At 42.7% G+C, this 22,098-nt stretch overlaps 1 protein-coding gene across 3 annotated transcripts in view; it reads left to right on the top strand.

Annotated features, from left to right (window-relative positions):
- Positions 1–22,098, top strand: part of PPP2R2B (protein phosphatase 2 regulatory subunit Bbeta) — a 391,849-nt gene that overhangs the window by 12,031 nt on the left and 357,720 nt on the right. The window contains exon 1 of one of the 3 annotated variants that reach the window (XM_019739121.2): positions 9,444–9,867. The exons of 1 other annotated variant lie outside the window; for it this stretch is intronic. In XM_019739121.2, the coding sequence (XP_019594680.1) occupies positions 9,794–9,867 (74 nt within the window). In that variant the 5' untranslated portion in view covers positions 9,444–9,793. Of the gene's footprint in view, positions 1–9,443; positions 9,868–22,098 lie in introns of those variants that run through there. One more of the 3 variants, XM_019739122.2, reaches the window with a different exon arrangement.

Here is a 22,098-nt window from a genome sequence, read left to right as displayed (position 1 = left end):
ATGATGTTAATTTAAATAAAATAGGTAGCTGTATGATTTGAATGTTTGAATTCATAACATGTTGGAGTGTGAAGGAAACTGAAAGATCATTTCCAATCTCCCCATTTTATAGATGGAGGAACTGAGGTGCAGAAAGGAAAGGGGCACAAGCAAAGCGACACATTTATTCTTCCACGTTACCACTTAACATCTCCACCACGCAGGTTCCCCTGTGACATTATGGAGTTAGATTAATTCTCTGATATCCTTTCCAGTTAAAAAGTACAGCAACTCTGTGGTTCCTGACCTCTGGCCACCAAATGTCTGTTCCATAGATTTTTCTGACTCCATTGTATCCAGCCAGCTATTTTCTTTCACCTAGATACTGAAATACTTTCTCCTTGCATACAAACAGGTGCATAAAGATGGAGGAAAGGAAGGCAGGAGCCCGTCCAAGGGCCTCTGCGTGGTCTTTTGTCCGACACTCGGGTTAATCACACCCGTGTAGCTCAGTGCTCCGTATTGGACTCCTGCTGAGGCTTCGCTCCCTCAGTGTCCTCTGAAGCATTCTGCAGAAACCACGGACAAGGTCCGACTCCTCGTGAGCAGTGTTGGCTTGACAATGAAAAAAAGTCATGACTAGAAACAGCTTTCCAGAAGTCCAATGAGGGCATTAAGACAGGGGCTGCGTCTAGCCTGTTTGCTCATACAGTGAAGGGCATTTATTGAAAATAGGATACATTTTACATGGAATAGAAATTGTAGCCAGCACCCAGCATGTACAGCATTCCAGGAACTACCTGTAGGCTCTTTTGCTGCCGGGTACTTTCTAAGATTGCACTGCTTAGTAGAGGCAGCATGAGACCGTGGGGAGCGTCACAGGCTCCAGAAATGGGCATCCAGGCTTGGTCAGCTGTGCAATTCTGAGTATGGCATTTAATCTGCCTGTGCCTCAGTTTCCTCACCTATAACATAGGGACAATAAAAGAAGCCTCTTCAAGGACCCTTGTGAGGACGAAATTAGCTTATATGTAAAGTGTTTACAACACAACATGGAATATAGTTGGTGTTCAATAAGTGCTTGCTCTCTCATTATTAATATCAGGGCTAATTTACTCTTTATACCAACTCTGTGAAGGAGACATTCCATAATAATGCCCAGATTTTGGCTGAAGAAACTGATATTCAAAGAGCTTAAATGATTCATTGATTCCTCCAAAGCTATTGTTAGTAACCAGAAGACCTATGGTTTAACACGTAAACACTCAAGTGAATTAAGTTTGTATGTGGTAGTTCAGACACTTGGTTTAGCAGGCTTTGGAGTCAGGACATTGACTTTGAATCTTGGCTCTGTCATGACCTGTTGTGTGCCCTTGAGCAGGTTATTCTGAGTCTTGCTGCACGAAAAATAATAGATCCTATATCACAGGGATATCGTAAGACTTAAATGAGATAGTGCTTGTTAGTCGTCAGCTCAGGGACCTGCGCTCACCCGGGGCCCCTGAAACAGTCTTTGATTTTTCTGTCACTAGTAGCAATGGCCTTAGTCAACTCCAGTGACTTCCTCCAAAAGCCCAAACACCTTAGAGTTATGCTTGACTCTGCCTTCCTAACTTCCCTCAACACACATGCTCATTTGTTCTGTTATGTCATTCTCCTTCCTAAATATCCTAATCTCTCGAGTTCCTTGACCTCTCTCCAACCCCACTGCACTATCCTAGTCTGGACGCCATCTTCTGTCCTCTGGATCTCAAAGCAGCCTCCTTGGTTTTCTCCATCCTCCTCCTTCTTGAGACCAACTCCAGTCTGTTCACATTGTGCCTCCAGTACTATGTCTAGTGTGCGCACTTTCACTTGTCTCCCTCAAACCTTCAAGGGTCTTCATTGTTCTTAGGATATTCCCGGCCTCACTGTTTTCCTTCATGGCCTCTGTGCTCCACATTTTCTCTCGTGCCGTATTCCCTCACTCACCTCCAGCACTACACGCATTCTCTCCTTTGCCAGAATGTTGTTCACTCTCTGTTACCCTGGCAAAGCTCTACTCATCATTCAGATCTCAGCTTGGGTTTCACTTCTCCTAGTCATGTTTCCCTAACCCTGAGCTCTAAGCTCAGCGGCCCTTCTAGGAAGTCCAGGATATTATCCACCACAGCATTTGCCAAATGTATTATAACATCCTTACTCCTTGTATGTTTCCTCTACTGGACAGGAATTCCCATGAAGGCAGGGCTGTATCTATTGTGTGTACTACAGCTACAAGTTGTTTAAAAATCCCTAGTGCCCAGTGCACCGCCTGACACATGGTGGTACTTGGCAAATATTTGTTGAATAAATGCATGCATGCATGAATGAACACCAGCTTTCCAATCAGCAAAGACCAATAAGACAGGAGACTTGAAGGAAATTCATTCTGGGAGCAAGAAGGGTGTTTCTTACTGCTTAGTTCAACTCCCGGTCAGGAAACTTGGTTGATGAGATTCCTTCAAATTTGAATTATTTATTGCAGAAGAGAGCTGCCATTTTTCAATGTGCCAGTGTCAGTGGTGGCCTGAAGAACCAGCTAAGACTAAATGGCAACACCATTATATTTTAAAATTTTCAAAAACACTTTCACAAATATTGTTTCATAGGATTTATGCACCCGATCTGTGGGGAAGTGAGGTGAGAAAACTGAGACTTAGTTCTCCTTTCTTGTACTAAAATGCCGTACTCGCCCACATTATGCTGACTTGTGTGCAATGAATGTGGTCCTTACGCCAACCCTGGTCTCTGAGGCCATACTTCTGTAAAGCAGTGCTTCTCCATGTGTGTGGGAAGGAGAGGGAGACAGTCAGCAATGTCTGGAGATATTTTTTGTAATCACGACTGGGGTGGGGAGGACTTGCTACTGTCATCTAGTGGATAGAGGCCAGGGAGGCTGCTAAACCTCCTACAATGAACAGGACAGACCCCACCCCATCCTTCACCCCCTCACATGCACCCTGGCCCCACTCCCTCCACCAACAAGGAAGCATCCAGCCCCAAGTGTCAGTAGTGCTGAGGTTGAGAAACCCCTGCTGTAAAAGCAAAGCACATGGAACCACCAGGAGGAATCTACGTGTGTCAGTCTCTCCAGAGGCAGAGAGGCTAGTGAGTGCAGAGCCCCTTGAGAAGCATGATGTTTGAATTTACAAATAAATACTCTGCAGGCCAAACAGAACTCCGGTGGCACTCCTAGGGGAGCTGCTTCACTGAATGAGCAAGCCTTGCTCCAGACCTCAAGAGCGACAGGTAGAATGTTTCCTCCCCTGCCACCTCCTGACAGGTGTACTATGGTGGCCTCTCAATCAAGGGAAAACTGAGGTTAAAAGTGTTGTCCAGAGAAGGCATTAAACCCGGTCCCTCCAATGCCTTTTCTTGTATCACTAACGGGTAGCTTAAGGAGCAGAAGCTAAGATCTTGTCGCCTGGAGTCATGGGCTGGGTTACCTTAAAATCCTCCCATGTTCTCATCTATCCAAAAAGAAGGAGTGTTGGGGAATAAGGCCAAAGTAGGTGTCAGAGTCAGAGAAGGCCAAAAACATCTGCGTTGTTATCTCAGCATATTGATTGCTTTTCCTGTCATTCATGGTTTAATTAAAAACCCAGAGATGTACAAGAGGGAAGCAGATGAGGCCGTTCCTTCTGAGGAACTGGAAACACATTCTGGATTTACTTTGAAATGCTTCCTTCTTACAAAGGCCTTAAGATTTTACACAGACTGAATAACTGGGCTGTTTGTTGACCAGCTTGGACAAGAGAGGTGGACGTCCACTGTTTCCAAAGAGCTAATTAGTGCATAGCCAAACATAAACATCAGAATCTGCCATATATATTTAAATTTGTTTTACAGTTCCCTTAACTTACAGTAAGTAGGGGAAAGAGTGAATGTGAGTTGTGAATAACTATATAGTAAAAATTGAAGGAAATGTAATATTTTCATGTTCGTAAAATAGCACTAAGAAACATTTTACTAGGTGTTATATAGACAGTCTCATAAACAGAAGTACTTACTGTCCCCTCTAATAATTTTTGAGGTTCCCTACATTTAAACTTTTGCTTTAATTATTACCTCCTACCAGCACGTTCTTCCCACTCACATCTCTACAGATTCAAATTTTCCCAGTCCTTTAAAGCCTATCTCAAATGCCACCACCTCCAGGACTCCAGGAAGTCTTCTTGGAATCTGACCCAATGTCCCAATTAGGTGTGAGTTCCCTACTCTGTACTTTATCTGTTATTCTCTTCTGGTCCTTCTGTAATCTGTAATATATTCATATTTTTAATTTCTTTATTTCTTACCTCCCTTTACACTCTGTGCCTTATACACCCCTCTGCTCCCCCAATCCTTGGCACTGTGTCTTGGAAATAGTAGACCTTCAATGCACATTGAGCTGTTTCCATATCTTGGCTATTATAAATAACGCTGCAGTGAACATAGGGGGGCATATGTCTTTTTGAGTTAGCATTTTTTTTTCCCTTTGGATACATACCCAGAGTGGAATTGCTGGATCATTATTTTCTTTCCACCATCTGAAATAGCCTTGTTGATATAATGTTGACTTGTTGATTGTCTATCTCCTTCTTGTAGAATATAAACTCAATGAACTAAACCTCAATATATCATTTACTGTTGTATCTCCAACATCAAGAAGCATGCCTAAGCATTTAATAGCTGCTAAAAACATTACAATGTATGATTGGATATATGAACTCACCAAAAAGAGGTTGCGCTTTCTCCCGATCAAAATGTAGCAAGTTGTGAATGTCACACACTGGCTGGAGAGTGTGAGGAACGTGATGTAAATTATGTCAGAATTCTCCTTTTTGGTTCAACTCAATTCAATCCAGCACATATTTATTGAATTCCTATTATTCACCAGGCAGTGAACCTAACCCTCAAGATTCAGCAGAGAAAAATCAAAATTCTACCCTCCTGCTACTCAGTCTGGCAAGGGAATTGTATATTTACTAGCAGTTATCAATGTAATTGAATAGCACTTACTTTATGCCACACAGAATTCTAAGCATTTTAATGAATGATTTAATCCTCACTGTGGCCCTACGTGTTAGGAATGATGCTTATAATCAAAGAAGAGGGCAGGTATTTTATCTATCTTGTTTACTATTGATTTCTTAGCACCGTGTACAGTGCCTGGCATAAACCGATATTCAATAAATATATTCAATAATGAAAGAGTGATGGAAAGGGGAGGATGGTATTTGAGAGTCTATAGTAGGGGGATTTTACCCAGTCCCGAGGCACTAAGAAACTTCTCCCTGAAGATGCGACATTTTACTTAATACAGTACTTGAAGAATTAATAGAAATTTGTTTGGTTGCACGTGAAGACCTAGGCAGGCTCATCCTGACTGATCTTAAATAAGCTAACTTTTTTTTTACCTTTGGGATTTAGTTTCCTTCTTTGCAAAATGAAAAACTGTAATGACGAAACTTCCCCGAAGGAGGTTGTAAGAACTTGATAGAAGAGAAGAATCAGGGTCCCTTTGTCATAAGAGTTGGGCTTCAATGAGAGCAGGCAACAGGGATGGCACCAGAGGGAACAGGCCGTTGGGAGGCCCGAAGTCCATTGTCCCCAAGGCAAGGGCTCCAGCTGGGACTTTGAAAAATAAAAGTAATGGCTTCTGATCTCCCAGAAGGTCAGTCTAAAGAAAAGCTTGGAACAGCCTGGTCCATAGTACAGCACTCAAGAATCTCCCAATTAATTGCTTCCTCAACCCTCCCTCCCCCGCCTCACCTTTGGATGTCAGAACCTGGCATGTGGAAGTGATCTGGGGAATTTCTTGTCTCTGGGCTCTGCCAGGCTGCAGGGCCCTTCTCACATGGCACCCAAAATAGGTCACCTTTATCTTTCCCTTCTCCTAGGCTCCTGGTTTCTCTTTCAGAGACCTGTTTCTGCTCGGGCACCTCCCTCCAGGCATATCTGCCAGTGCCTTGGAGACTCCCCTCTCCTTATAAAGACTCTTTCCTCTCCTGGTGAGCCTGCTCTTATCTGAGAGGACATTAGGTATATCAGAGTCTAATTCCACTTATGGAGTTAATGACTGCTAACTGTTCATTTGCTATGCCTCCCAGTAAGATCATTGCTTTTTAATAGGAGCTTTTGGTAAGTAATGCCTAATGCCAAAGCATGGCTTTCTAACATTGACCATTCAGGGCTCTGTGACCCCAAAGAGTCTTTTCAGAACCTCTTCCTGCTGTCAGCCTCTGTGATGCTGTGCTAGAATAGTTTGTTAGTCCTTTTTTTTCCCTGGACTATGCACTACTTTAGAACAGGGAAGGTATCTTCTATCCTGTATCCCTATCACTCAGCCTAATGCCTGATGTAACGTCAGGGTGGCAACAGAAACTGATGGACAAAAGTGGGGAGGCAAACGATCTAGGCCAAGGGTACCTGGAAACTCTGTTACCCTGACCCTTCCAGCCAAAGCATGAAATTAATACCTTCCTCCAGAGGTTCTCAAACTTGAAAGTAAGAATCACTTGGGTTGTTAAATATGCAGATTCTAGGTCTATCCCGGAAGAGTTTGAATCAATAGGTTTGAGGGCTGTGAAATCTGCATTCTTCACAAGCTCCCCCAGGTGATTCTGGTGCAAAAACACTGGATCTCCTCTGTTTGTCTTTGAATAAAGGATGATACTCTCTCGGCCTGTTTTCTCTTCTATAACATAGGGTTGTTCAGAAAACCACAAAGAAAAATATGCAAAAGCTCAGTGAAACCGTGAAAATGGTGCGGTGCAAGCCACCTGCATCAGAATCGCCTGTCCGACAAAGTGTCCCATTTGTTCTTTTTGCCCTTTGCCCATTCTGCATCCAGGTAGAGAGGGTACATCGGCCTGGCCTAAAATCAGTCGTTTTAAGTTGGGATGGGGGAAGACGGTTTCATTGAGGTCCAGAAGTGCTGGCTGGTTTGGAGGGGCCTCTTTGGAACGTGGGTACTGGCTTCATTGCTCTTTTGTTCCTAACGGAGGAGGCAGTGGTTGTTGTTGTTGCTGTTGTTGTTTTTAGGATTTGAGGATTTTTTTTATTTTTTTTTGCTGTGTTCTTTGAGGATAATTGTAAATATATTTTTTCCCTCAGGAAGTATTTACTAAGTGCCTACAATTGACTCCGGAGGTATTTACTAAATGCCTATTGTTTATCTAAGACTGAACCATGTAGAGTTGAAGCATGTCTGTTCATGAATTCCATCATATTTTTGCTTGAATAGTATATTCCAGCTTTATGATGGGTTCGGATTCATTTTATTTTTGCTCAAAAGGACCTCTACAAACAACAAGGATGAAACATCTTTCAAAAGTGGTCTCCCATACATATTCATCCATTCGTTTGTTCACCTATTCAAGTAATATTGATTGAGTACCTGCTTTGTGCCAGGACCTCAGTGAGGCACGAGGGATACAAAAGTACATTAGGCATTGATATCTCCCTCAAGAAGTTCACAATTTCATTATTTAGACAAGACAAGTAAATACAATATGATACTGTGATTATAAGGCTGATACTAAAGGCCGATACTAATGTTACAGATAATAGCAATTAAACTTATGAAGCACTTACATTGTGCTAAGCACTGTGCTAACCCCTTCATAGGAACCATCCAATTTTGCCCTCACAATATTGTATACGATTCTGTTATTCTCTTTGTTAGATAAGTGATGGGGCTTAGAGAGGGTAAGTTGCTCAAAGTCACACAGTCAGTCAATAGCAAAGGCAGGCTTAACCCTGGTGTCTGCTTGCAGTAGCATCCTCTTAACCTAGCACCTGCTTTTTCACTGCTCTGAGGTGGCTGCATGGCCACAGAACCTCAGAGAAAGGCAACAGTAAAAACAGCGTCGGTAGTGACAGTTTATCAAGTGTTTACAATGTGCCCGGTGCCTCATATGTTTATTGTCTCAATTCATCCAAGAGTACATGAGGAAAACCTTATTGCTGTTCCCATTTTGTAGATGCAGAAACAAAGTCTCACGGGTGTTAAAGGTTTGTTTGTATCTATCCAACTGGTAAATGGATGCATTGGGATTCAAACTTGGGTCGGATGGACCCCAGAGCCCACACTCCTTCCACTCAGACTTGCTGCTGATCAGAGGTTAGATGTTCGGTATATATCAGGAAGACTCCTGTTGATCTGGTCTTCTGTCATGAGTTTGCCATTACACAACCAAACTAGGCCATTCAGGCATTGTTTAAACAGCACCTTCCTTGGGCTCGCCCATCCTTGCTAGGTCTTTGGGTCTAAGGAAGTGATGCGTTATAAGATAGGCTAAATGTCCTGTCCCTATGAGGAGTTGTCATCAGGTCACAATGGTCTGAAAGTCAGAGAGAGAGCATATTGGTGGAAGAGTCGATTTACATTCTAGCGGCCTGGACTGGCAATATAATTACTTTATGGCTCTAAGTCTTTGCTCTTTGGGGCAGATGAGCACAGTTCTCCAAGGCTAAGTTAAATATTTTTGTAAAGAAGAGAGCCCATACAGGTTTAAAACTAATTCTACCAGATTTCAAGGCACACTGTTTTATTAAACTTTAGTTTTAAAAATCCCACTCGGGGAAGTATTAGTTTTCTTTTGAAGATCATTTAAATAATTTCCTTGTGCCTCCAAATGCAACACAAAAGACATTTGCCTCGTTCTCTTCATTATATACAATAGTGTCTTTGACGGAACTTATAAAACCCCAAGCTGATGCCTGTGCTGGCCTTCAAGTGCTAAGTCGTCCAAAGTCATGACGATTTCATGGGTCAAAGCCAAACCAGTTCCCCAACCCCAATTACTTATATCTGGTAATTGGTCATGTCCTTTAATATTCTCATGCTCTCTCTCTCTCTCATGTGACATCTAGTGGGAGTTTTGGTAAAGTTGTATAATCCTTGGATCGACTTAACTTTTTGCATGTTTTCATGTGCTTTCAGGGTACACGGGTTGGTGAAGGGTCAGTTCTCTAGGGTTTAGTCTCTATTCTTGTGTTGTGGCTTTCAATGTGTACAGCATAACTCTGAACCAAGTTGTTGCCTCAGTGTGAGGGACAGCAGGGAGAAAAAGAAAGCTGTAATAGAACACAGAATCTGTCTGTGTTAGCCCTGTCACCGACTACTCAATCCAGCTTTTGGCTTCACCTAAATGATAAATGGTCCTATTGTTTGGGTTTCGTATTAAAAAAAAAAAAATAGAACTAAATCTAGATTAAGCAAGGACAGAGACCCATTTCATTGCACTGTACTTTAATATTCCTGAGACCCATGGCATTACGGGTGGCTCCTTTTAACAGCCATCCCTCTCCAGGGCGGAACACTATGCTGTCTTTGTTTCATCTGATCTTTCAGCTAAATAAGAGATGGTCACTTATCCTCACTGCTCCCGTATCCTGCTGGATTTCTATTGCTAAAAGAGAAACTGACCACACGGGAAAAGGTAGAGGTTTCAGGCAGGGCAATTCAGCGTGTGTTTACAGGCAGGACTGACTTACTCAGCAAATCCTGCTCGGAGGAGCTGCAGCCAATGAAGAGCGTATATCCCGGCTTGCTTGGGGGCTTCTGAGTTTGAGCTGCATGCAGAAATGTAAGGCAGTGCTTCCTGGCGCTGATGGCAAAATGGGACCCAGCTCCAGTTATTCCTCGGGCTTCCCAGCTTTGCAGATCTGGGAGAGAACCTACATACACATATTGGTGATGTAGCCAGCTTTAAAGGCCGAGAGAATCCTCATGGATTCAGGAGACTGGTTTGTTATTTAGATTTTTATTTTTTATTATTCTTTTTTTTTATTTTTGGAAGATGAAATGCTTCTCTCGTTACCTGCCTTACATCTTCAGACCTCCGAATACCATCCTCTCTTCCAGCTGCCACACAGAAGGTACAGACCAGAGAGGGAGAGTGTCTGGGTGGGTGGGAAAAAGTGGGCTGGTGTATGACTTCCCACAGGCTCAGCCGTTACTGTTTTCTCAAGCTACTAGATGACTGTCGTTCCTGGCAAAAGCTTGGCTCTGACAGACTTAGATCTGCTTCTAGAATCAGTCTGTCTTCTACAAAGCAAGGGAAGTATTTTCTGAAGAGCAGGATAATATTGCAAAGGTGATCTCAAAGCTGATACAGCTGATTAGAAAAAAATTCAGAAATATTTTGCCAGTCTCCCGTGTTCTGCTTAACATGCAAACAAGTAATTGGAACTAATGTTAAGGAAAGAATTTTCTGTAGGTGCTGGCACATACACTTACCCAAGCTCTCGGTTTTGTCACTATCTGTTTCATAATTTGGTACCTGTCCAAGAAAGCAATTAGCAAAATAGAATTAGCTCACTCCGTGACTGTGGAGTGCCGATTGTTGGATTGGTTTGCTCAGAGTCTGTAGTTGGTTTGCAGAGCAGGAAGAACACAGCTGACTTTTAGCACTTGCTGGAAATGTGGTTTGTGGGGGTCCTAAGTTAGTGCCTTAACTCGAGGGAGAGCTGAGCCTTATACAAACAGTCCCCAGTTCCCGGTCCTGCTGCCTTCTAACCTAGCATGCTGTGCATACGTGTGTGTGCACTTTCTGTGTCTGCGTGTGTGTGCCTTGTAAACATTCTTCCACTGAGCAATGCAGGTTGCAACATTTCTAGTCAGTAGCTGGTCATGCATCTTCTCCATGTGATTTGCCTATTTCTTTTGGTCTGACACGTCCTTATAAAAAGAGCAATTTCAAGAAAAGCCACTAGCTGGCCATTTTTCAGCCTTTGGGGTTGTCCTACAAACGATACTTGATTGAAGAGGACTGAGGATAGTGAGGGGCTGCCACTCCATCCCAGGCACACTCTTCCGGAACTGAGCTCATGAGCAGCCTGTTCTGAAAACCTGCCCTTGTTTCTCATTCTCAGAGTAGGAGCCTGGGATTGGGGGCTGCATATGTAAAAGGAGAGAAGCATTTACTATACCATAAGGTGGTTTTCAATCAGTACCCTCCAAGAAACGGGAGTAGAAGTTTGGGATCACCCTTGAATTGAGACTGAGGATGGTATTTTTCATAGACATTGATATTTCATAGATTTTTTTATTTTAATTGGATATTTCCTTTCAAAGTTCTCCTGATAGCTAAAGGACATGACCCATTGCGAAATCTTTCCTCCCCCGATGCAGAGGGACTTAGTAAGTCCTTAAGCTTATTGGAAAGAAAAAGGGGGTGTCATGGATAGAAACCTCCAGGGGAACTTTCCAAATACAAAAGACCTAAACACATGCAGGAAGCTGCCTAGATGACTGTTTCTGATTGGTCCCCTGTCCTCTCCGCCGGGTTTAAGACTTTGAGAACCCAAATACTTGGTCTATTCAATTGCTGTTTTGTATAATAATTGAACTAAAGATCCTATTGCATAGGCAAAACACCACCACAAGCGCTCCCTGGAACTGTTTTTTAATCAAATGTAAGTTATTTATTTCATCACAATGAAAATCCTATTTTATTCACGTCAAAAAAACAATCTCTGGTTCACCAACTATCACCAGATTTAGGGGTGGGGGTGGGGAGACATGTCTTTAAATGTGTTGTAAACCTAATAAAGACAGTGGGCAAGGATCATAGCATCTGCCACACGCTGATATCATGGATGAGGCACCAGTGCGTAATGGAAAGGCGTGAGTTAAAAAGCAGGCAAGCAGGGCCAAGTCACTGAGCAGTTCCATGCCCAATTTTATGTGTAAAATGGAAATAGAAAGACCTACTCCCAGGATGCTGAAAATTAAACATGGTAATTAAAGTTCTCCATAAAGCTCGGTACATGATTGGTGCCATCCATTTTTGAGTCTCCTGCCCCACACACTTTCTTAGACATTCATTTAAAAAATGTATACATTGTCTTTAGTCGTGAGTGGTTTCCTTAAACACATCACAGTGTCACTAGACACTAGGTCCACTTGTTTAGAGTTTGAGGAGAAAAATATGTCAGAATGAATCTGAGTTTGCATTCTTCTTTTTATATTATTAGCAATCATGTCACCCTGTAGTCTATTCTGGAAAAGTTATGGCTGTGAACTTCGTATTTTATTTAACTGGAAAAGCAGAGAGTGAATAATTTGTATATGTCCGTGTGAAAATCAAGTAAGTACAAATAACTCAAACAATCCCCTTAAAAGTAATTCTGGAATGACTTTAAGAGCTTCAACAATTCCCGGGCTTCTTAGGAAGTGGAACCCTCCTACTTAAAAGACTTGGGTTGTCTCGCAGCTTTGTCTTAACATTGTTTTCTCAACACAGGAAGACCTAGCTCTGCCACATGCCAGCTGGGTGATCTTTGGTAGTTGTCTAACCTCTCTGTGCCTCAGTTTCCTCATTTGTAAAACATGGGTAATTGTAAAACACTGGCTGGTTGCAAAGAAATACATTCAGAAGGCCATACACAGGGTGATGATGGTGATGACGATGATGATGGCGGTAGTCAGACTTTACTTGTGCTGCACTTGCTATATCCAAGATGTTATCTAAGCATATTATGTATAGCGACACGTGAGTACCTACACAGGGGAGGTCAACAATGTGAAGCCCACAAACACGAGCTCCTTTTCCTTCTCTCTCAGTCCTCAAGCCTATGTCTTCATCCATCAGAGAGAGCTTTGGTTCTCCACGCTGCAGTCAAAATAATGTTTAAAACTATGATCATGTTACCAACCCACCCTACCAGGCCTGACTTATTCTGACCCCTGTCTGACCTCAGACACGCTGCATCTTACCTGGTCTCCAGCCACACAGGCCTTCTTTGGTTCTTCAGTATTCTGTCTCCAACCACAGACTTTGAGGAGGCTTCTCTCTCCCCTCGGCCCCATTTCTTGTTAATTCCAGCTTCAACTCTCATCTTGAGCGGAGAAGCCATCCCTGACCCTCAGCTATCACAGCTCTGAAAGAACTGGACTGTGTTACTCTAGGACAGGGGTGTCCAAACTTTTTTCAACGTTTTTCACCAAGGGCCATATGCGGTAAAATACACAAACAGCCGGGCCACTCCCTCGAGGTGAAGTACGTATTGCCTCACCTGGTTTATTTAAGTAAACTAAATATATTTTTGGAATTTGCTGCGGGCCAATTAAAAATGGATGCGGGCTGCAGTTGGCCCGCGGGCCTCAGTTTGGACACCCCTGCTCTAGAACACCTATTCTAGTTTGTCTATTCTGAATAGACTAATGCAACTGTTTTGTTAACCTCTGTCTCCCTTCGAGACTGAAAGCTTCATGGGAGCAGGGCCCACATGTAATTTTTCTCTCTGTTGTATACCCAGTACTAAAATAATACCAAGTACTTCATAGTCATTTAATAAATTTTTATTGAATGAGATGGTGACAAATGCCAAGGCTATGGTATAGATACATTTTAAAAACATATGTGAAAAACATTTTGCTAAGCATTAACTCCTACATGAATGCAGGTTGTTTTAACCATTGCCTATTGGGGAGCTTTCTGTGGCCATACTTAAGGGGACTGGTTTTATTACCATGCTCTATTTTAACTCGAAACAACAAGATACAAACAGAAGAGAAAAAAAGACAAATAATAATGCTGATGTACAAAGAGGCTTTTGAGGAGACAATTGGCCTGTCTTCCCTCCTCTGTGGACCTCATTAAGGGAACACAGAACTCCCTCCCCCATCGTAGGGACGGATTCATCCAGCAAAATGGTTTCAGGATTAGAGGAACAGAATCCCAATCACAGCCAAAAAGAAACTCCTCCAGACAGGACAGAGGAGACCCACAGAAATGAGAGAGCCAGTGATGTGTGAGGAACCTGACGTGGTATCGTCCAGTGGGCCTAACTTGGCACCCGACACAGGAAGGCCTTTTGAGGGGCTACCTAACAAAAGAATGGAGGCACTTTCTTTTCCTAAAGGACCAGGGTAGTGTGCCTTGCCACGTGCCATTTCCTCTCTCTGAGTTGTCTGTGTCATATTTCCATGCTGCAAACCCCTGCTTGTCCTTTAAAATTCAGCTGAAGCCAAGCCTTTCTAGGAAGCCTTCCTCAGCCGCTCCAAAGATGGAGTTATTATGATGAGTCACGCAAACCACAATCACAGTGGGAAGAAGAAATGAGAGGGAGAAGCAGAGCAGCACCGCCAGCTCTGTGGTGCACTGGCTGTGTGCTGAGGGCTGTGCCTCTATAATCGCATTTGCTCCTTACACACTCTCTTGTATCAAATGCCGTCATCTCCATGTTATAGATGACGATACACCTGACTTGCCCAGAGCCAAGGGGCAGAGCTAAGTAAGACTCAAGTCTAAACTCTCGGAATCAAAAATCAGTGCTCTTAACCTTTACACTGCCCATTTATTTCTGAGTATCAATGTGAGAACAGCCTTGAGATTATATCGAAGCAGTCTACATACATGTCTGTCTCCTGGGGTTCAGGAGCAGTTTGGTACAGGGACTGTGCCCTTTTGTCTTCAGTCTCTGCATCCTGCTTAGCACAGTGCTGGACTCTGAGTAGATGCTCAAGAAATTCTTAAATAAAGGACTGGATGGGAGAGTGAATGAACAAGTTTGTCCGTATCAATCATGCTCCTTCAAGAGGCGGAAACTCTTAAGGAAGAAGAATATCTTCTAGTGATATCCAAAAGCAGGCTTGCTGGAAGTCTACACACACACACTCACGAAAAAAATATATACATTTTTCTAAATCATTATGTCATAAATAATACTACTACAATAATAAGTAAAGCATACAGTGCTTATGTTTGCAACGGCACAGTTGTACTGGGTGTGTGTATCCCTCACAATAATCCTAATAGGTCAGTACTGCTGTTATCTTCATTTTATATATGAGGAAACCAAGACACAGAGTTGGTAGGTAACTTGTGCAAGGTCACACAGCTGTTAAGCGTAAGGGTTAAGATTAGAACCCATGCAGTCTGGTTCAGAGGTAGATGCTAAGAAAGGATCATCACTATACTTTGTGCCTTTGTACATATTTATGGAATTCTTATTGTTCACATTTTTGGACTTCTCTTCTCAGCCCCTTCCCCATTTTTAGAACCAACCCACTCTCAGGCCCACATCAAGTGTACTTCCATCCACGTCTTTCCCTGATTACTCATTTTCCCATCGTAACAAAAACACACCCACTTTTAAAGCCTTTCCCAAATGCATATTGTGATTCTCTGTAATGTGGAAATCATATTGCACTACCTGAAGGGGTTGTTGGAAGGATTAAGTGAGACAAAAATATTACATTGTTTTACATTGAAGTTTTTTTATTTTTATTTTTTACATTTTTATGTACACTAGGTGAATTGCCCCTGCTTTCCTCTCAGGCCAGCCCTCCACCCCTGAGCTGGACCCCACCCCTGGCCCCTACTCAAGCCCCTCACTCCTAAATTTGTCCCCTCTCTGTTATCACCAAATCTTTTCTCTCTGCAGGATCACTTTTGCAGTCCAACCATGCTGTAGATCATCTCATTTTAAATATTCATCTCATGTTTCTGTATCCCCTTCCAGCTCCTGCCCCACTCCCTGCTCTTTTCAGAAAAATGTCTTGAGAGAGTCATCTACACACAGTCGCCACCTCTTTTCCTCTGATTTGCCATTTCCATCGCTTCACCAGAATTGCTCTTGTGAGATTCACCAACGACCTCGTCAGTGACGAATCTAGTCAGTCAGCCTCGGCCAGGATTCCTCTTGCTATAGCTCTCAGCAACACTGGCACAGATGGTCTCTGCTTCCTTCTTGAAAGAGTTTCTTGTCTTGTTCTCAGGGCCCACACTTTCTCTCTGTTTCCTTCATCCTCACTGGCCAGTCCTTCTCAGACTCCCCTGCCGCTTCCTTTTATTTTCCTGAACTGTAAATATTGGAGCCCAGGGCTCAGTCTTCTCAATCTATGCTTGCTCCTAGGTGATCTCATCTATTCCCATGGTCTTAAGTATCATCCATGCAATTTATATCTGCAGCTCCAACCTCTCACCTAAAACGCAGACTTGTGCATCCAAATGCCTACCCAACATTTCCACTGGAATGCGTAATAGAGATCTCAACACAGAACTCCTACTTTCCTCTCAAGAAAAACCTGTTTCTCCAACATTCTTCTCCCGCTTAGTAAGGAGAACTCTATTCTCCGACTTTCTCAAACAAAACACCTTGGAGTCATCCTTTATTTCCTTCTTTCTCTCATATCCTTCTTCCAACTCTACCATAAATCCTCTGGGCCTAACCTCCTAAAAATATCCAGAATCCAATCTCATGTCTTATGGTATCCATCACTCAAATGTTTCTTCATCAGAGAGGACTTTCCTGGCCTTCCTATCTAAAACCAATCTCTCTCTCTCTCTCTCTCTCTCTCACACACACACACACACACACACTCCCCAGTTACTTTTAACCTGCTGGATTTTTATTCCATAGCACTTATCTTTACCTGACATGTTATATAGCCATTTACTTATTGGTTGCCTGTCTTTTTCACACTATAGCATGTAAGCCACGTGAAAGCAGAGACTTTCTCTGTTTTATTCATTCTTATATGTCCAGTACCTAGAACAGTTTCTAGTGCATAGGAAGCATGTAATACACACTTGTTGACTGAATGAATAGATGTATGAATGAATGTTTATATTAATTCTTAATAATAAAGTGGAAAGAATGGGCTCTGAAACCAGATGGACCTGAGTTCCAGTCTCAGCACAGATAATTACCTGCTGAGTGACACTTAATTACTGAACTGGTATATTTCTTTTTCTAATAATAACATACCAAAATATCCTTGTGAAGGTGAAAAAATGTTTGTAAAACCCCTAGCATAATGCCTGTGAATATTCAGTTAATATTGTTTCTTTCGTATTGCCCATAGCACTTATCACAGCAGCAGTCACAAATAGGCATTAATAGTTCAATACTGATTAAATTATTTTCCTCCCTACATAGCAAGTACTAACTGTGGGCTTGTTATATGCGAGAGTGTGCTAAATACTTTATAGTTATGACTTCACATAAATCTCACAAAACATCATGAGATAAGTAGTTAATTATTCCCATTTGGCAAATGAGACAAGGTACAGAACGGTACAGTAACTTACCCAAAACCACACAGCTAATAGGTGGCAGGTCAGGGATTGCACCCAGAGTGCCTGACTCCAGAGTCCAGGCTCTTATCTGACTACAATATTTTAGGTATTGTTCTCAGCACACGGGAACTTAAAAGATGAAAAAGACTCATTCCTATTTTAAGTAGCTACTACAGTCTGGCAGGGGAGAGAGAGGCATATACACACAACTGTAGCAGTAGGTTTGAACCCTGGCTATGCATGAGAATCACCTGTGACAAATGTCCAGGGCTGTCTCCAGCCCTATTGAATCACTGGGAGGAAGTGGGCTCCGGGAATCCCAGTTTTCAAGGATCTCCAGGTGAATCTCATTAGCAGTCAGGGAGGGAAACCTGAGTCTGTGATAAACAACGGTCAGCCTTGAGAAGTATATTCAAAGCTTGGAAGAGCTCTGGGAGAAAGAGATTGATCAACTGCGGATTCCTTCGAAATTGGACAGAGTAAAATCCTGCAACAGAGAAGAGGTTGCTTTTGGTCAAGACCTCTGATGTCTGGCAGGTAAGTGGCTGTCCTGGAAAGGTTCAAGGTCAGTGTCATCCACTTACACATTCAGTGGAACTCTACTGAGCATATGTCTGCTTCATGGTAGCTATGACTTTGCTTTAAGTTTTTTGTATTAGGTACCAGCTGAAATATCCACCTAATATAGAGAAAGTCATTCAAGTTCTTGGGCTTTAGCGTGGTCATCTAAGAGAGACAAAAACTATGCACATACCAAAGAGTTGCTTTGGTGAGTAAATGTGATAATTCATACAAAGTATATAGTGTGGTGCCCAGTATAAGTTAAGAGCTCAGTCAGAGTTAGCTGGGGTTATTATTAATATGATTTGTATTGGTAGAAGTCTCTGCTTTCATGGGCTACATCCCATAGTGCAAAAAGACAGGCAACAAATATGTAAACAGAAATTAACTTTTGCCTTTTGCACTTTGAGTGATGTGGTGATAGAAAGAATCCTGGGCCAGTGGAGGGAGAAGCTAGAGTCTGGTCCTCTTCTGACATTGCTGTCCCTTGGGAAATTGGCTAATCCTGCTGTGCCTCAAGTGGGAGTCAAGTGGGAATTTAATAAAACCTGGTGGTGTTGCTGTGAGATTAAGTGATGGTGCTTTGTGAAGTATGTCTCCCCCTTGAGTTTCCCATATTAAATCAGAAGCTGAGAGTGGTAACCCATTTTTAGGAGTTCCAAGTAAAATCTGTAAGGAACTTAGTAGTTGATAAGAAATAAGGACAAAAAATAATGTTTAAGAAAGCCAACTGGGAACCAGGCACTCTCCACGCATTATTATTATTACACGGAAATAATTATCCCAGCAATTCTGCGTGGCAGTATGCACCGTGTACAGGTAAACACACCAGGAGGACTGGAGAGAGGAAATGTCTAGTTGAAAAAGACTTTGGCTTTGGAATCAGATAAACAGAGTTACAAATGTGGTGGAAAGTTATTTATCCCCCGAGTGCCTGTTTTCTCAACTGTAAAATGGAGGTAATACTGCTTCCTTTCCATGTTTATTGTAAGGATTAAGGTCATTGAGTGGAAAGTGCCTGGTGGCCACTTAATAGATGGTCTCTGGACTTGCTGTGACAGTATCTTTATCCAGGTCGTACAGAGGTAACACGAAGGAGGTCTGATTGCAAATCCGGGGTTCCTCCTATTCCATCAAGTTCCCATCAAAAAAAGTTGTGTTTCATTCTTTGATTCTTTCAAACTATCATCACTTTTACTGGAGCTTGCTTATCATATATACTGGTCAGTCCTGTTCTGATTTGTGTTTCTGAATTCATTGTTTGTCTTTGGTACTTGTGCCCCAAGGCAATTCCTTCATTTTGACTCAATTTTATAAATCTAATAGAAAAATCACCGGCAGTGAAATCATCAGCATCATTAGAGAGACTGGCCCATTAGTTTTCTGAGTCATTGTTTCTTCACTGGCAGATCGAGCTGGGAGAAACGATGGGCTGGAATGGCCAAGGTCTTTATCTTCACAAGTGTCTGCAAAAGCAGTTAGTAGGAAAAGCGACCAGGAGGCAAATCAATGTATGGTTATAAAGATGTGCAGGAAAGCATGGATCGTATTGTTGGTACGTGGGAATGTCACCTACCTAGAAATTTTTGGAGCAAATTGAGTAGTCAGTAAACCTCCTTGCAAGGGAAGCTATTTATTTCTTAATTCATTTATTCAAAAAGTACAAACACACACATAAAGAACATTTCTATTATGTGTCAGATAGGGGCTAGGCAATAAGTTCACCAGTGGTCAAAATAGATATGGTTCCTGCCCTGATGGAAGACAAGTAAATTCATCAAATAAATGTAAACTGTGGCAAATGCTGCATGGAGAGGACATGATACATCAGAACAAGGTCTCCGAGGGTGTTCTAATGCGTAGGAAGAGCTGGACGTCTTCTCTGAAGTGTCACTTGAGCTGAGATCTGAAGGACGAGTAAAACTGAACTAGGCAGAACCAGAGAGAGCGTTTTCCAGGCAAAGGAGAGCATGTTTGCAAGGCCCTGTCACCAGAGGGGTCATGGTGAATATGAGGTCCTGCAGGAAGGAAGGCCAGTGTGACTGGAGCAGGAAACCAAGAAAGAGTATGGTGGAAAATGAGGCTGTAGGTGGTGTGACCCTGTGTGTCTCTGTGATATGAATTATGGAGTTTGGTCTTAATCCAAAAAGCAACTGGAAGTTCCTTAAGAGTATAAATTGGGGTGGGGAACGCGGAACTGACCATCTTTGCAGCATGAATAGATTCACTTCTGACTGCTATGAGACTAGATTAGAAAGGCTAAAGGTATATGGACATATTTTAAGGAGCTGATCATGCAAAACAGAGATAAGTGGTTGCTAAAGTCAGTTTTTATGGTTGGATTACAGTAGACTTGTAGGTGGCTCTATGTATGTGCCAGATTCCTCCAGGTATATTTGTGTCTGAATAGAACAGTGTTATGAACACGGAAACCTGTCCATTGTCTTGACATCCAGACAAAGAAATTTTTACTCTCAACAAGCAATGGCAGGAACACACTATGCTCTGTATGCTCTGTTTTGAAGAGGCAGTAAACATTCCAGGCATTGAAAAATGGGGTGCGTTTGCTCATTCAGACATAGCGCTTGCATATTTAGAAGGAAGAGAAAGGCTTTTTTAGGACAAAACCAGTAAGAATGCTTTCAGATCATGTTTATTCAGTAGGAAATAGCTGCTGCATCAAAGCCTCTAGATAGAATGGTACATATGCTCCGTGGTATATATTCATATATAAACAACAAGGTGGCCCACTCAGGGGAGAGTTGACCAAAAGTCAGTCTAATGGGCAAAGGTTAGGAAACCATGTTCCACCTTAATTATTATTCCATATTTTCATGGTCCTATAACCCAGATGACAGAATGTCTAAGCATGTGGGTAGAACACCAAATGTAAAACGTATTGTTTATCTGCATTTGTTTATCATCCGTTTCCCCTCACTAGACCATAGACTCCCTGATAGCTGCTGCTTTTACCTTTCGCTCATCACTGTGCTCGGTGCGTATAGGTGGTGATGTATCTTTGTTGAGTAAATGGTGGCGAGCATGGTCGGTGGCCGCAGCAGGCAAGTGGAGTGATCTACAAGTTTTGGGCCTCCCTTCTTCTAGGACAGTGGTTCCCAACGTAAGCATACATAAGGATTATCTGCAGTGCTTGGGGCTCGCACACTCCCCCCTAAACTGTTTATCACTACATGCTGAATGGGGTTCAAGAACCCCCATTTTCAAGAAGCATTCCAGTGCGTGTTGGGGCTCCTCCAGGAACCCCTCCAGGAAACACTGTCCTAGGATAATAGAAACTAAAATGATACAAGCAACATCACTGAATTTTTTATGGTTTCCTTCCTCCCTCCATGTCTAGTCCAAGATGTGGGAACTCTAGACTTAGCATCACAGAGCGATGTTGGTGGAGAAAAGGGGATTAGGTGCGCTGTTCATAAACACCCTGATTCTGAGGCTCAGGCTGTAGACCTACGAAAGGAAGGGTCTAGAGGTGAATTCAGAAGCAAAAGGAAGACATGAACTTCCGCCCTTGCCAGTGCCCAGAGCAGTTTTCTGAATGGCTGCTGCACCCTGTGATTGGGGGAGAGCACCCAGTTGGTCCTGGCAGTGGGCATCAAACCAGGCAGCCAGAGCTGAAAGAGACATCCCAGTCCTGTTAAAAGCCCCACCCTGCATCTTGCAGAGATTAAGTGACCTGCCAAAAAGCACACAGTTCATTGGTATAGGGCTGGGACGGAAACCCATCCTGTGGCTGCACTGTGGTGCTTTGGCCTCTGTACCCCTTAGAAAGCTGTTGGACTATTCCTACAATCTTATAATATGTTCAAATGAAATACTGACCTGAGGAGAGAGTCTTTAAAGAAGAGGGCAGGAAAGCCCTTAAGAATACATTGCAAAGAGTCTACTTCCTTTCCCATTGCAGGAATATGTCTTGATAAACTCTCAGGAGAGACCCAGCTTCCAGGTACTTTTCAATGGCTGAGCAAAATATATGTAATAGCACTATTATTTTACAGTTTTTAAAAGGAAGCTCATTTTTCTTTGAAATTGGCCCCACACAGAATCAGCTCAAAAGATTCTGGTATTAAACCTTCCAGAATGTTCTCATAAGGGCTATCTTCCCCACGCTGGGTACCTAACAAGGTCATTCAGGACTAGGGTGTGTGGTACGGGGTCCCCCACGTGTGCTACTTCCGTGCCACTGAGCAATGGACTAACCTCGACTGTGCAGAGCTCAGAGCTGGTGATTCGGGGCGGTCAGATAGTGCCTGAACTGTGTCTTCTGCAATTGCTCCTGCTCCAATCACCAACATTCCACTCTGCCAACTTGCTTTCCTCTCTTCCTCGTCTAACTGACCCTGGCTAAGCTTGCTGTGCGTGCTGGGAGCAGCCTCCTCCAAATTCACGTCATTTGAACTCATTTCCAGTCTTGTTTGGAAATTGTATTTTTGGCTCCTATTCAGAGAAATTCAAACTGAGATGATAAACGGAATTGATTCTATAGGTGAAGCAGTGGGCA

Source organism: Rhinolophus sinicus, linkage group LG10 (assembly GCF_036562045.2).
Source record: "Rhinolophus sinicus isolate RSC01 linkage group LG10, ASM3656204v1, whole genome shotgun sequence".
In the NCBI taxonomy this organism is placed as follows: Eukaryota; Metazoa; Chordata; class Mammalia; order Chiroptera; family Rhinolophidae; genus Rhinolophus; species Rhinolophus sinicus.
This window is presented reverse-complemented; position numbering and strand designations above follow the sequence as displayed.